The sequence below is a fragment of the Drosophila teissieri genome, chromosome 2L (genome assembly GCF_016746235.2).
Source record: "Drosophila teissieri strain GT53w chromosome 2L, Prin_Dtei_1.1, whole genome shotgun sequence".
Classification (NCBI taxonomy): domain Eukaryota; kingdom Metazoa; phylum Arthropoda; class Insecta; order Diptera; family Drosophilidae; genus Drosophila; species Drosophila teissieri.
The window spans coordinates 5,594,317-5,609,340 of NC_053029.1; the positions used below are offsets into that span (position 1 = coordinate 5,594,317).

The 15,024-nt window shown below is 45.8% G+C and overlaps 2 protein-coding genes across 2 annotated transcripts in view; one reads left to right on the plus strand and one right to left on the minus strand.

The window, feature by feature from the left end:
* The window catches only part of LOC122611885 (streptococcal hemagglutinin), a 58,414-nt gene that overhangs the window by 33,966 nt on the left and 9,424 nt on the right, over window positions 1-15,024 (plus strand). Inside the window, exons 4-6 of the mRNA XM_043785265.1 lie at window positions 4,173-4,631; window positions 4,936-5,401; window positions 5,634-6,353. Of these exons, the coding sequence (XP_043641200.1) occupies window positions 4,173-4,631; window positions 4,936-5,401; window positions 5,634-6,353 (1,645 nt within the window). The remainder of the gene's footprint in view (window positions 1-4,172; window positions 4,632-4,935; window positions 5,402-5,633; window positions 6,354-15,024) is intronic.
* Window positions 8-535, minus strand: LOC122626624. Its single transcript, XM_043806949.1, has one exon. The coding sequence runs from the start codon at window positions 465-467 to the stop codon at window positions 66-68; it is 402 nt and encodes a 133-aa protein (XP_043662884.1). The 5' UTR covers window positions 468-535; the 3' UTR covers window positions 8-65.

A 15,024-nucleotide genomic window follows, 5' to 3' on the forward strand; every position in this document is an offset into this window, starting at 1 on the left:
TGTTTTGCATTGTAATTAATTGAATTTAACAATTGTAAAAGTTAACAACTTCGATCCGCTAGTCTCTATTTGGGCTTGCAGTTCTCTTGACACTTTGCGTGTTTCTCCACTTGATTCTCCGAGTGATCTTCATTGTCCGTATCCGACATGTCGCACTGCTCGCTGTGAATGACGTGGTTGTAGTGCTCCCGCCGCAACTCGAGAAACCGCATCCTTCGCCGGAGTCGCTGCTCCGGAGTTTCCTCGGTCACGTTGAAGGTGTCGCTGCTGGGCAAGGAAATGACAACCGAGGGGGCATTGGAAAGATCAGGTCGGGAAGTGTTGATGGGTCGCAGAATCGAGGGTGATGCAGTGATGATGGGGTTGGACCAGGAAAGCTCATCTCTGGTTGCAATCTCCGTGGAATCGTCGTCACTGGAATCATCATCCAACTGTTTGGGCTCCTCTTTTTTGTCCTTTTCAGACATATTCTGCAGACTTACATGGAAAAGTAATTTCTATGAAATCACGTAAATTTCACAGCCATGTTGATTTGGAAAAGTAAAGAGAGAGAACTCGCTACTATTTTGGACAATTTATCAAGCGAATGCGACGCCTGTCGACGCCTGACAAATTAATTAACATTTTCATAAATTAATACGTCGAAAAGAAACCAAACCGATGCGGCTTCCGTTCGCAGCCAATGGTAAATTAATCAAAACCACGAAACAAAAAGGCAGCCAACACGAATGTGTCTACACAAGAGCACGCTTTTGCTGTCAAAAAGAGGCAATAACAAAAAGAACTCGCCAAGAAAAGGAAAGAAAAACAACCTGAAAAACTTGAATTTAAAAACAAATAAGACAAAAAAAAATTAATAATGCCCCGTCGGCGACTAAATGTGATTTGACAAGCGAAATCAACAGCAATTAATACGCGCAACTAAATTAATGGTGTTAAAGATTATATATTAACTAATATAAATAATGCCAACTTATCTGCCGAGCGCAAAAAAAAAAAAGACACAACGAAATACCTTAACAAGCCTTAGGCCTTAGCACAAAATATACAAAGATACAAAGATACATAGATACTAGTTGGGCTGTGTGATTTGGGCGAACGCCTGACCATTTTAATATTAATGAGACATGCTAGTCAATCGGCACCTGGGGTGTGGATGGATGTGGTTGAGTGGGATTTGGATTTACCATAGTCTGGCCGGGGGTTCACTCATTCCGCTCGGGGTGGTCGTTTGAAGACGGATTCGATAAGCCGCATCATTTTCATAATTCATAATTGTTTGGACACAAATTAGAGTGGCTTATTAAGCCAGCCCTAATACGACAAATATGACAAATGAATGTATTAGGACCGGGCGCAGAACTTGTTTGCAGACTGTGTTCTGTGCTTATATGTATCATAAATACATTATGGGAGTTTTTGAGGAATTAATGTAAATTCGATGCGAATTCTCACCTGTCGAACACAACGGATTAAATGTATCTCCGGTCGAGATTCCGAATGTTATATAAATATAGTTATTGACATAACTTGATTTTGCTCGATGTCCATTGACAAAAATACGATGTCTGTCTGCTCCACTCAGCTTGTATTTGACCATTGGATTTTTTTTTAATTTATAACATTATTTGCATTTTTAATACATGGTCTGAAAAGTATTGGAAGTTAAAAAAGATTTTGTTAGACTTCTTTTGCTATGGTTCGTCAAATGAGCTCTTAAGTTCTTTTGTTTCTTATTTTGCATGCGGAACTTTATGTCAACTTTACAAATACTCTATGCACATATGAGAAATTCTGTAAACAGTCTTATACAGTGCGTTTCACAGCAATATATGTTTTTTTCTGAACTGATTTCTAACAGATTACATTTTAAAATACAATTATATATAAGATTTTGATATTAGGGTATAACTACCAGGTCGGTCTAGTATCTGTCGATGGAATTCTTTCTTGCTAATGCTGTTTGTGAGTTTCGAACCGCACCGTATTCACATACATTTATTTTTATTAGGGACTTTTTGGGTCTTGTGTAGGCGTAACAATAGACACCATTTGCATACCGAGGCGGTCACATGTTGCCCGCTGTATAATAAAAACCAATTAGGCATGCCACCGATCTAAAGATCTTGGACAACCAGAGCACCCAAACCAAACCGTTAGACATCGAGACACATCGCGATTGGGTGAACTCGGAACTGGGAGGTAGGTTGATCAGTGGCAGTAGCAGCCAACATAATCGCCACCATAAACCAATTTTTGCAATGCTTTTTTTCGGCTTGATCTGTTTGCTGTTCAACAAACAATTGCCAAGAACAAGCAACAAAACACAACTAAGTAGCTGCTACCAATCGCCAAAGCAATTTGCAATAATCAACATTTTTAACAAAACCGAAAAAAAAATTACTAAAAAGATACAACGGCAAAAAATGAGACAAAAAAAAAAGAAACAAAAAGTTGTAAGCAGCAAGAGGCAACAACGAACCGGCAAACGAACAAAATAACAGCAAAAAAATCGACAACCAGCAGATCACGATAAATCAATGGCAACAACAAGAACAACATGAACGCAGGGAGCCAGCTGAGTGGGCAAGGGGCACCAAAGGGGGCGGGGCAGGTGGAGGGGAGGAGGAGGAGGAGCGGTACGGGGAGGCAAGCTAGGCGGCAAGCTGCTATATATAAATTTGGTGCCGCAGCCTCCGAAAGAGCGACACGACATGACCAACGACCAACGACCAGCGACGACGACGACGTGCAGCACGAGTTACTCTGCCATAGCCGGGCCATGCCACAACCACCTAGCCATGTGGCATGCAACCAGTGGTGGCCAAAACCCACCTAGCCAAAACAAAGCTGGAAAATTTAATAAACTATTATGGTTTTTTCCTAAAAAACAAAAGGAAATGTAGGTTTTTTACTATAGATCAATAGGTTGCATTTCAATAATTACACAAGGATGTGACCCTATGTTGGTACTATAACATTTCATATACATATGAGATGAATGCCATTTATAGTTAGAAAGCGCACCACTGCCACCACTGGCGGCATGCAGCACAACGCTCTCGACGAGCTGAAATAGAAGCAGGCACTTGCAGCTGCCACTGGCTGCGGCATGGTTCGGTTTAGGAGGTGACCGCTGCCGCCACTGCGGATCTGGCCAGAAATCTATGCTGATTATTTTCTTTTCGGCCAACATTCAGTTGCTTTGGCTCGTGTTGCAGAGCTCTACGAATGGCTAATGGGTGGATTTCGGAGCGGGGGCAAGATGGGGGCCATTCGACTGCGCCTCTTGCTGGTGGCATGGTAGTTGCATATGAGTTATGGCCATGCCAGCCAGATTGTAGTCCACAAATGCTCAACATTGGTTAACATGAAATGTTTCGTTTCGATTCGAGAGCATCTGAAATGAAATTGTTTGGGAAATGTTCCGTGATCGTCCTAACAAGATTGAAAATTGCTAAAAGAATAATGGGTAGATAGCCAGGAATATGCTTGTAAAGAAGATACATTGTAGTGCAGAAATAATTGCTTAGTTATTGAGTTTCTTTGTTGATTATGCCAAAAGTAATCAGAATGTATATTTTGTTTGTATATCTCTTACTGTTTTCGGCACTTTACCACTTCCATTTGGTTCACTTACCAGTTCAAATTAAAACCAAGTGTGAACTCTCCCAGGCTTCTCATCTGCATACCAATTTTGAGACTCCTTCCGCCAGGGAACTCCTTGCCAAGCAGTTCCCATGTCAAATCGCATTTGTAATCGCATTATGACCAGAGTCTTGCCACTTCGCCAAAGAATTAAACTAAATACGAAACATCCACAAGGCGTTAGTCGTGGTCGCAGCTGCCTGGAAAGTCTTGTGCGCTATTTTTCATTGGAGAGAAGATCTCACGGAAGCCACTCATTAGCATGTCAAATAAGCCAAGAGAACTGGGCTCCGATGCTGTGCGGAATGACAAATAATCCAATTGTATGCGACACCTTTGCTGGCGTTGAATGAGAACTCGAGATAATTAAATATAAATGCAAATATACGAGAGATCATGGTATTAGGGTATCGTAAATATATCAGGCTGATGTCACACTTATGCAAAACCTGCTAAATGTTCACTTTAACACAAGTAATCTATATGATTTTTGGCATTTTTCTGTTTGCCTTTTCTACTGATAGATCTCGCAGCGCCACGCCCTCGTCGTCATCGTATCGTGGTGCCGGCGGTGGTGCTGGTGGTGGTGGTGGTGGTGGTGTCTCACCCAACCACCAGCAACAACAACAGTCCCAGCAGCAACAACGTCTTAGTCCGCCCAGTGGCCCATCGATGGCAACAGCAGCCACCACATCATCATCATCGGCATCATCATCATCGGCATCGACAGCAGCAACAGCAGCCACACACATGCCGCTGCACAATTTGTCAACGAATTTGCTAAATAGCATTCAACAGGCTGCCAGTCAGCAGCAACTGCGCAGCAGCAACAGCAACAGCAGCAGCAACATCAGCGGCAGCAGCAACACCGCCAAATCGGATGGAGGTGGTGCCGCCTCGAATGCCGCGGATTTCTCCACCCGCAACTATTCGGACATTATGCGATGCCTGGCGGCCAAGTACAACAATGCCAATCCCAATGAGTGAGTTTGCAGTCCCCCTGGCAATATCTTTATTACTTTAAAGGCAATATTCCCAACGAGAAAAAATGCGGGAGTATTGTTTAACCATCTGTTACAAATAAAGATGAATATTATCTGATAAAGCGTTCTTAAAAAATCAAATTAAATATGTCGGAAAAGGGTCCAAACACTCGCTTTAATAATTCTTATTTTAATAATCGAAATAATACAGAAATGGCTTGGATTCTTGTTAAAAATGTATTTGTTTAAATTGCCAAGTTTGTGAATAATTAACCAATTTTTGCAACATTTTCTTTCCGTGCAGCAATAATGCAACTCGACGCAATTCCTACTACGACGGCAGCACTTCTGCGACAACAGCCACTGGAGGAGCAGGCGGTGGAGGCGGCGGATCAGGAGGCACAAACTCTGCTCCAAGCAACGCCCTCAAGTCGGCCAGCAGCTCCGCCGGCAACACAACATCCACTGCCAAGAAGCTCTCCACATCGGCGGCGAACAGTGGTGCCGTCAGTCTGCCCAAGGAGGCCAAAGTGAGTGCGGCCGGTGGTGCAGGTGTGGGTGGTGCGGCAGCCACTGGTGGTGGCTCGTCCATGTCGCAACTGGCTCCACCACCCAACGCTCCATCGCCCACGGAGCAGGCCAAGAGCCAAATGGCCGCCGTGGTGGCAGCAGCGAGTGTTTCGCCGTTTATGACCAACTTTCTGCCCTTCTCGTCCGGCATTTTCCCGCCGCTGATAGACATGAGCAGCACCCAGGCACTGCTGACCCTGGTGAGTATCATTAACGAGTAGTGAGTGGTTCCATTGGAGACCAACCAAATCATAGGAAGGTATCCTCTTTAATGGGATACGTATTTTGCAGCTTGTAGGTTGTATCACTTTATTAAGCAGCAAAGTTAGAAGTCCTACACTTAGCTTCGTTGTTCCAAGTAACTATTTTCCGTTTTACTCAATCCCTTCTCTTTTTTTTCTGTATCATTTCATGCAACTCGATGCCGATCAGGCGCGTGCTGTGAAAGATGCCGAAATCCAGGAGATTCTGCGCAGCAAACAGCAGCGCTCCGGTTCGAATGCCTCGTCGCCGAGTGCGAGTGCGGCGGGCACGCCACGTTCCAGTTCCACCCTGAATGCCGCACTGCATCAGGCAGCCCAATTTGTTACACCCGCTCTGATCTACTCGGCCCAGCTGCAACAGCAACAACAGCAGCAGCAGCAACATCAACGGCAGCAGCAACAGCAGCAGCAATCGCATCACGCTTCGCGGCAGTCTAGTCCACGTTCCACCAATGATTCCTCGACGGTGGCGCCCATCGGTGACGGCGGCGGTGGCTCCTCAATTGCGTCGGCGGCGCCATTGGATTTGAGCTCCCAGCCGCCGGCCGCCAAGCGCTTCAAGGCAGAGCGTCGTGCCAGCTCCACGGCCACCACGGCAACAACAGCCACCACAGGCTCATCCACGTCCACACCATCCCCGCCACCGTTGGACCAGCACGACGATATCAATTCTGGCAACGCCAACGCCGGTCTAGGCACCGCATCGGGAACGGGAGAGAGTGCTGCAGCGGGATCGGGAGTAGGAGCAGGAGCAGGAGTAGGAGCCGGAACAGGAGTTGGGAAGGCCCGAAGACGATGTCAGGCGCAGAGCGAGGAGGTTAACTCCTGGTCCGTGGACGATGTGTGCGGCTTTGTGGGCGGAATTGATATATGCGCCGAATACGTTCAGGTAGGCCAACCAAACCGAACCAAGCATAACATTCTCCCTTTTAGCCCACTTGTAGTTGATTAAGCAGGGAGATTCGATGGAGAAAGGAGCCTTTCTGCATCAGCTAATTGAGTTTTATGGCCCAGCTGGCAGGGGTAAATAAATCGGATCTTAGAAAGTAAACTACTAAACTATACCCCCTGCTACAAAGGTATTAATCAAGGAAAATGTTAAAGGTTCTTTGGAAAACTCCTATTCAATCTTTCTTTGAACCTAGTTGCTTTATATCTCTATATGACATCTCTTAACTCGCTAGTCCTTGTAGATCTTTTTGGAATCCAATAATGCGTTTCAATTCTCATTTACTCAATGAAACTCTGGTTACTCTGGTGGTTGTGGACTTCCTGTCGAAGATTAACCATGTTTTGGGAATTTGAACCCACCATGACCGGCATGAACTCTCTGGCGGCCATTAATATTGTGCCACGCGAGACTCAGCCTTTACTTGACTTGACTTCAACTTCAACTCCCGATGCCCAGGTACGAGCTGCGTTGGCCAAGTTCGAGATCAAAATGCTCCACATAGGCAGCTCTTGGCCAGGTGATCTTTACGACCAGTTCCGGCAAGTTGAACGACTTTTGATCGCTCGGTCAGCCTGGGCCGGCTTTTGCTCTTGCTCTGGCTCTGGCACTGGCTGTTACTGTTGCTGTTGCTCTGGATCTGGCTTTTCCCCCGGCTTTTGGCGATGGCGATGGCGATGGCTTCGACTGGCTTTTGCGGTCGACGATCGGTCAACGTCAGGCATCATTACCAGACCCAGTTCAGGATCTGGCTGCACTCTGTTTCTGCGGCGACTGCACAACGCGTTAATGGAGTGAAAACATGGCCTAGGTTCAGTTCAGTTCAGTTCAGTTCGATGCTTGGATCGAGGATCGAGAGCCAACAATTAAGCCGGTCGGAATGGCAGGACAACGCGGCTCCAGTCCAGGTGTTGACACATTTTGATGCATATTAGGCTGGCGGAGATGGAGATGGGGCTGCCTTCAATGTCGTCTAATTAGCTCGCCGAAAGCGGCTTAGCGTGCATTCAAAGATGAACTAAATCTGCTTAAAATACAACACATCGGGCGAAAACTGATGATGATGATGGAACCAGTTTGGAGGCCGTCATGTTGACTCCTCCCCGACGCGCGAGGTTGGCGATAGACAAAAAGGCAATTGGCGTAATATTCAATTGAATTTATGGCCACAACGACACTGCTCGCTGGTCGTTGGTAGTTGGATGTTTCGATGTTTGGCTGGTCTTGGTCTTGGGCTCGGACTTGGTCTTGGTCTTGGTCGCCTGAACACCTTTTGTGGTGCTGAAGCTGGAGCGGCTGCTGCTGCCGCTGCTGCAGTTGCATGAACTTGTTCCGCCAGGCCAGGCGATAGAAAAGACCAGCCTCGTTTCTGTTACCTTTTTATTTTTTTTTTTTTGCTCTCAGACTTTTCAGTCGTTTTTTTTTTGTTGTCGTCGTTGTCGGTCGTTGAGATATTGTGGAGGTTGTAAATATTTAGTGCAGAGGTTGACTCTCGCAGGCCGTGGAAATCTATATGAAGACATTGAGAACTGGTTCAGTGACATTGTCCGACGACAACAACGTTGTCGCATCATGTTGCAGCAGTCGTACGGCGACGGACAGAGTTGCAAGTGTTATTGATATTGCCTCAGTGGAACTCCTCCTTCAAGTGGGAACCCCCTCCCTTTTTTTGCCTAGGAGCACGCATGGGTGGCTTTTGCGATCCCTGCCAGGGTTTATTATCGCCAGGGTATTCGCCATAAAAATGCAGATGAAGTCATAAGTTGGAGCCAACCCAACCCAAGCCAATGCCCACTTTTGCGATCCTCGGCATTTTCTGGTTCTGGTTTGGCAAACGCAGCAGGATGCGATATTTTCTGCATTTTAAATGTTCAGATTTATGGCTATATTAAAGCACAATAATAATTTCTATGCGTGATCACGAGACACGAGCTACGGGAGGGAGCCCTTCCCCCCTTTTTCGACCCCCCCATTCCACAGTTTGTCATGAATTATTCGCTGATTAAGTGCACTGAGCAGGTAGCAGGTGGGTTGGATGCCTGGAATGCGAGGAAACCCAAGAGGAGGTTAGAAATTCGATCAATTGTAGATGGTCAGATGTCAGATCACAGGAGCAGATGTGGAAGTTTGTGGGATTCCAATCGTTAGACGGTTCGAATGACAACAATCTAAGCTTTTGTATTTGGCAACAATCTAAACTTTTGTATTTGGCAAACTACTTTATTTTACCTGTTTGAGGGCAATGCCAAAGTTGTGTTTTAGTTGTAGTGTCACATCTCTTAACCATTTTATAGATAGCTAGATTTAATTGAGATCTACAGATTAGCTATACAACATGGGTAAATGAGTATACAACTTGAACCCCACAAACAAAGTTCACAATCCAGTCATTACCAATTTCTCAAGAAACCCAAGATGACGAATTCGCCAATTGTAGCAAGAACCCGGGCAAACATCTCCAAACCCATTTGCCTTGTCAATCTATCAGCATTCCGCCTTGAACTTATTTGGACCGAATTAGTTTCTGTCGGTTAATGACAGACCCGGAATATTCCCCTTGGCTGCCAAAACGTGTTTGGGCCCCAAAAATCGAAGCTGTCAGAAAGCAAAGAACAGTCAACGCAGCGGCCAACGCAGATTTGAACCCAAGAATCATCGCCAGGCTCCATCGCTGGGTCTCCATCTCCATCTTGGGATATATACAGAGTACTCCGCAGTACTGTGATCTCTGGCACTGGGGCTCCCCTAGTACTTATTGTATTTGACATGCCAAATGCCAAAAGTACACGTAGGCGTCATAAGATTCATGACTCGAGCGAGTTGACTTTGCCTTCTAGCCCACGACGATTGCTCTGGCTGGGATCTCTTTTGGTTTGCTTTTTGGTTTTGGATCGGTTTCGTGTCGTTCTGTCTGGCGGTACACCAACGTGTTATTGTTGCTCTGGGTTCACATAAATGTCAAGCATCGGCAACATGGAGATCAACTCTGTAGCTCTACATTTTGCACCGTGGCTAACGCCCCCGACAAAAGAAAAAAAGGAAAAAAACAAGAAAAAAGCGAGGCAAACTATGTTTGCAGTACCAGTACCAGTACCAGTATACCAGTATCTCCCCGTTTCGTATGCATTTCAAAGTCGACCCTATTATTAGGCATAAGGTTTCATCGTTCGCGTAAACACAAACAGCGACTGCGAATCCACGTAGTCATCATCATCATCATCGTCTTCGTCGCAGTTGCAGTCGCCGTCGCAGTCGCAGTCTCAGATTCAGATACAGATTCAGATTCAGCAAATGTCAAAAACCCCCGGCTAGACTCGCACTTGTCACTTGAGCTTGGGCCTGGAGGTCTCCATTGCCATCCACTACAAACATTCGATTAGATGGTGCCCCGCTACACCGCCATTCCATTCCGTTCCCTTTCGCATTATTTGTTTATCTTAATTCGTATTAAAGTTAGATTTTTTATCGCCCAGCCAACTCGTTACTTTGGCTCAGGCCGGGGTCTCCGAGTCCGGAACTTGACTTTCGAGTTGTGTTCCCCTCGGTTTTGCCATGGAGTAGAGTGGAGTGGAGTGGTGTGGAGTGGAGTGTGCAGCCTTCTCATCCATAACTGTCACATGGCTGACTTAAGTTTTATTTATTTTTATATTGGCCTTTTGGCCAGGCACTCTTTTGGCCAACTGCGACCCAAGACCCAAGTTCCCGATATATCCCTCTGGCCATATCTACCTCTAGTACTCACTTCGCCTCTTCTTACTACAAAGGGAAATGCACCACGGTCGCCGTGTTTGGTTTTCTGAAAATTGATTTGGAAAGTTGCATTAAAATGCAATTTGTTGGTTTCTCGAGTGCCGTGTGTGCGCGTGTGAGTGCGGCGAAATGTGTTATGTGGCCAATGAGTTGGGGTTTTTCTTCATTTCTACAGGAAGTGTGACGAGGCTTTATGTGCCAAATACCAAAAACAAAAATTTTAATTAATATTCGGTTAAGTCGAATGACAGTGATGCAAAAGAAATCTTCAAGATGTGTCTTAACTATATTTATATTACTTTCAAAGATTATTTTCTATTAAAAGTAACCACATATACATTAAATGGCTATACCATACAAACTCATTGCTTTTAACTGGAGCAACTCCCTATGAAATTCCAAAGTTTCTAGCTACCAAAAAGTAGCCTCCAGTTCGTTTTGCCCAGAAAAGCAACCTCATATTAACGGTGCTTTGTGGCACAAACCAAAAACTTTCATAGCCCAAAGAATCAATGGGTAGAAAAAAGGAATGTAGGAAAAGGAAAACAAATCACCGACTCGCCTAATGATTATAAACGTAACAATCTAGTTTGCGGCGTTGGCGGGCAACGCATTATCAGCAACAACAACTGCAGCAGCAGCAGCCGCAGCAGCAGCACCATAACGGCAGCAACTACCGCACACGAGCAGCAGCAACAACAGCAGCAGCAGCAACATCAGTGTGCAACAAAAGGAACCGAAGGCACGTGCTAAACATGCAACTCCTACTCTTACCACGGCCAAGGCCCCGCAGCCAGAGAAACAGACAGCAGTTTTGGTCTCGGCCACAGACACGACCATTCACTCAAGAGACAGCGGCAACGGAACCTCCTCCTCCTCATCCAACTCCTCCAACCTCTCCGACTCCTTCAACTCCACCAACTCAAGCGCGGGCCACAAGACCAATATGCTACCATTAATCCATGAATTACTTAAAACCACATTCCGTGCAGCGGCGGGGGGGAGCGTTGTGGGGCCCACATTTAAATTGCCCGCTTACCGCCATATTTCAATATATTGGTCCGGTCGCAGAGCTTCCTTTTTTCTTTGGGCCCCTTCCCCTTTTTTCCTTGGCGTTTTTCTTGCTGGCTTCCACTTTTCGGCCGCCTACGAAATGTACGAACAAAAATTGGCCAAAGACAAGCAATTTCTTGCCTCGCGTTTCTTGGCGCGTTGGTCTTTCCCCTCGTTTTTGATAATGTTGCACGATAATGATGTCGTCTGTTTGATGATGTTGCTGCTGCTGGGCCTGGAACTCGAAACCAGCCAGTTCGACCTGCTGTGGCAGTTAGAAGAAAAATGGCAGAGAACAGAACCAAACCGAACCAGGATCTAAACTGAAGGAAAAGTTGGGTTCTTTTTTGAGGGTTTGGGGGCAGAAATCACAGCACGAAAGCAAATGATCGCAATCGAGGGGAGCTTTATGTGGCACAGTAGGGTTCATTTTATTATGGATTTTGTTTACTTTGCTCAAAAGTTACCCTGACTCTTTTTGAAATGTTATATGAAGAAGGTTTTCAATTAAAGCACCTAACCTTCTTATACATATACAACTCAGTCTAAAGCCAGTGGGATTTTAAAGTAGATAGGCGGAATAATAATTTGCCCATCCTGGCCCTTTTGCTGACCCTTGTCCCACTGTGCATGCCGGACTGGAGCAGAGGTTAGATGAAATGTGCACAAGGCGGAGGTTATAAGGTGGCCACGGCAACAGAGCTGCCATTTAACTGACAGTCAGCAGGCAGCAGGCAGCGGCAAACTCAGGCAGCAGCCCCCATTGAGACCCCAGAGACCTCGGGACCAAAGCCTCGGACTCGGACTCCCAGCTGAAGCAGCTGAAGCCAGCGCATGACTGGAAGCACCCAAAGCGAACCAAACCAAACTGAAAACAAAAACAAAACCAAACACAAAGAAGTAAAACAGCAGAGAAGTCGGCCCGAAAGTCAAATGCCAAGCAGCAGATCATGCCGGGTCTGTGGGTCTGGTGTTTGGGGTCTGGGGGTCTGGGGTCTGAGGTCCAGGGTCTTGGGTCTGGGGTTTGGGGTCCCGGGTCTTCAAAAACCTCGGACGCAGGCAGGTCGTTGCAGCCAACGTCGCTCGTGGTGTGTTATCAAAGCTGATGATGATTATACCCACTTGCACGCCTTTTTTGTGCCCCTACAGGAAGCCAACCCAAAGACGACCTGGCTTTTGGTCATGAGCGGCTTGCAGTGGAGTGGATTGGAGTTGCCTGAGCCTTGCCAGCAATTGGCTACTCGTCGCCATCGCCATCGTCGTCGTCTTCGTCTTGTTGCATGCATTATTATTATGCGCATGCGCGCAGTTGGCCATATAATCTAAAATTGTATCTTTGGCGTGTAACCCGGGGCACTTTTGCTTCTTCTTGGGCTTCTTCGGCTCCTGCTCCTACTGCTCCTACCGCTGAGCCCGAAAGAGTAACCAATGCAACCAAATAAACTGATTATGTGCCTACCGCTGCTCTGCAGCGAAATTAACAGCCCCAACTCCTCTGGGCCTGCAATCCCTCTCCTGAATTCCCAATCCCCCCTCCTGAATGGATTGGATTGGATTGGCTGGCCTTCTTTATTTTCATTTTTTTCTTTGGCTCCCCAAAGGCTTTGTTCGGTGAGCGGGTCACATGAAATTTGCTAATATTTTGACCTTAAGATGTAATATCTGTGCTGGCCCCATTGTGCACAGTGGGACAAAGTCTGAAAGTGATTTTATAAATTTCATCCAATGTTAATCAGCATTTCAATTTACTGCGCTTGCTTATTCACTTAATTTGACCTAGCTATTTTCGTTGACTTTTATATTTATATCTTAAAAAACCTTTTAAATATTTTGTTAAACATTTTAAAGTTTACATCATTAATCAAACAGCCTGAAAGTGCAGCCCAACCATAAACCTCACACCAAAAACCACTCTTATCCATGGATCTATCAGCAATTTGCACAACTCGCCCACTGTCCCACTGTTCGCTTCTTTGGTTTGCCAGCGGCAGTAGCTGTGAAATAAAAATAAAACTTATTTATTACATCTGTCTAAGTCGAGGACCGGAGCCGGAGTTCATTACTTGGCCTGGGGGCGAGTGTTCAATAATTTATTAAATTATTTAAATAATAAGCGGGCAATTTGGTTCCGCTGTTGCTGCTGAAACCGTTTGGTGATTGATATAGAATACAGTTCTTTTCGATCGAAGATCTATAGTTAACTGGCAAATCAATCAGAGGATAAAGACTAGACTGGCAATTTCCAACACTTTCGGTGGAAAGTGGAAAGCAACTGCCCTTCACCAATCTCCGATGACCAACTATCTGCTAAAAAAAAAACAGATAGCTAGTAGTCGAGGCTGTTCTGCTCTACATGCCAATCAAATGCTACCTCAGATTGCAGATCCAGATCCCAGATCCCAGAATACGAAATACAAAGTACGGATTCCAGAACACCAAACTGAAGACTAAAGACCGGGGCCACCTAGTAGTCGAGAGCGAGTGCCTCGAATGCGTAACAAGATCAAACCGCAGCCACCGCACTCGGCAGCTCGGAACTTGGAGGTTTGAAGTTGGAAGTTGGAACTTGGTAGTTGGTAGTTGGAGCTGGAGCTGGATCTGGAGTTGGATTTGGAGTTGGGGCAGCCAAACAGTTGGCTGGCAGAGGATGTTTGGCATTAAGCGTAATTGTTGGTTTGCTGGGCTGAATAAAAAAAAAAAAGAGTAAAATATCATTAAATACTCGGTACCAAAATCAAAGCCAAAGACACAAGTGAAGTGTAGCCCCGATGCTGAGCCAACAAGTCAACTTCTCGATACCCTGTAATGCCGACAAGTAGTTAGTAATACGATTTATGATCGAATTTATAGGTGTTTAAATTACAGAACCACTTAACTGAGGCGTTTGCTACGTTCACATTGAAAAACCAATGTGAAATAAGTTTATATACATTCACATATAATGTAAGCTCTATTAGAAAACGTTTGTTGTTTCTATTTTTATCATTCTGCTTTCAATTTTTATTTCAGCTTAGTTGATATTTTAATGGTAGTCAAAGGTTAGAAAAAACGTAAATAGTAAGCGAAGATATCGAAAACGTGCTATATAAAAATACACATAGTAAGCAGTTTAAGTCTACAAAAAGCTTCAGTTTCCGCTTGCAAAACTCAACCTAAATATTAGGCGGTAACTCCTAGTCCAGCACACCCCTTTGCAATGTCACTTCTTTCGCTGGCTTGAGGCGAGCAGCCACCGATACGAGCGAACTGAGCCAAAGGTTGCTGATGGGCAACTGGAACTGGGTACTTGCTGGCACTGGCACTGCCGGCAATCAGGTCGCCGTTTCTGGACTGACTCTGATTCTTGGCCAGCTCTTTCGGTACGCTTTTGCTTTTGGCCCGGCCCGGTCTGGCCTGGCTTGGGACGTGGCCAGACATGAAGAATTACAATGAGTAGGTAGTTGGGCGCAATTGACGGTGGGGCTCAGTCGCAGTCTCAGTTTTAGCCCCACTCCCCAGCCAAAAGCCTCGACTTTGGATTTCTGGCAAAGCCAAAGAAACAACAGCTTCAACCTCTGCAAGTTGGCAGCAGGTCGGCCCACGTTCTGCGATCAGCGCACCACTCAACTGGCGGCTGGGCGAGCTCCCGGGCATAGGTAGCACAAAAAGCTGTTCAATTTAGAATTCAAATTGTTGTCTTCGCTTCTTGTCATCCCCTCCACTCCCCGCCATCCTTCCTTCCTCCACTTCAGCTGCTCCACCATTTGCTGCCCGGCTTGGTTGTTTGGATGGCTGATTTGGCTGGTTGGTTGGATAGCCTGGCTTTAGG

Bases quoted from the DNA above. Each gene is read 5' to 3' on its own strand.
- LOC122626624 (XM_043806949.1), bottom strand. From the start codon at position 467: ATGTCTGAAAAGGACAAAAAAGAGGAGCCCAAACAGTTGGATGATGAT.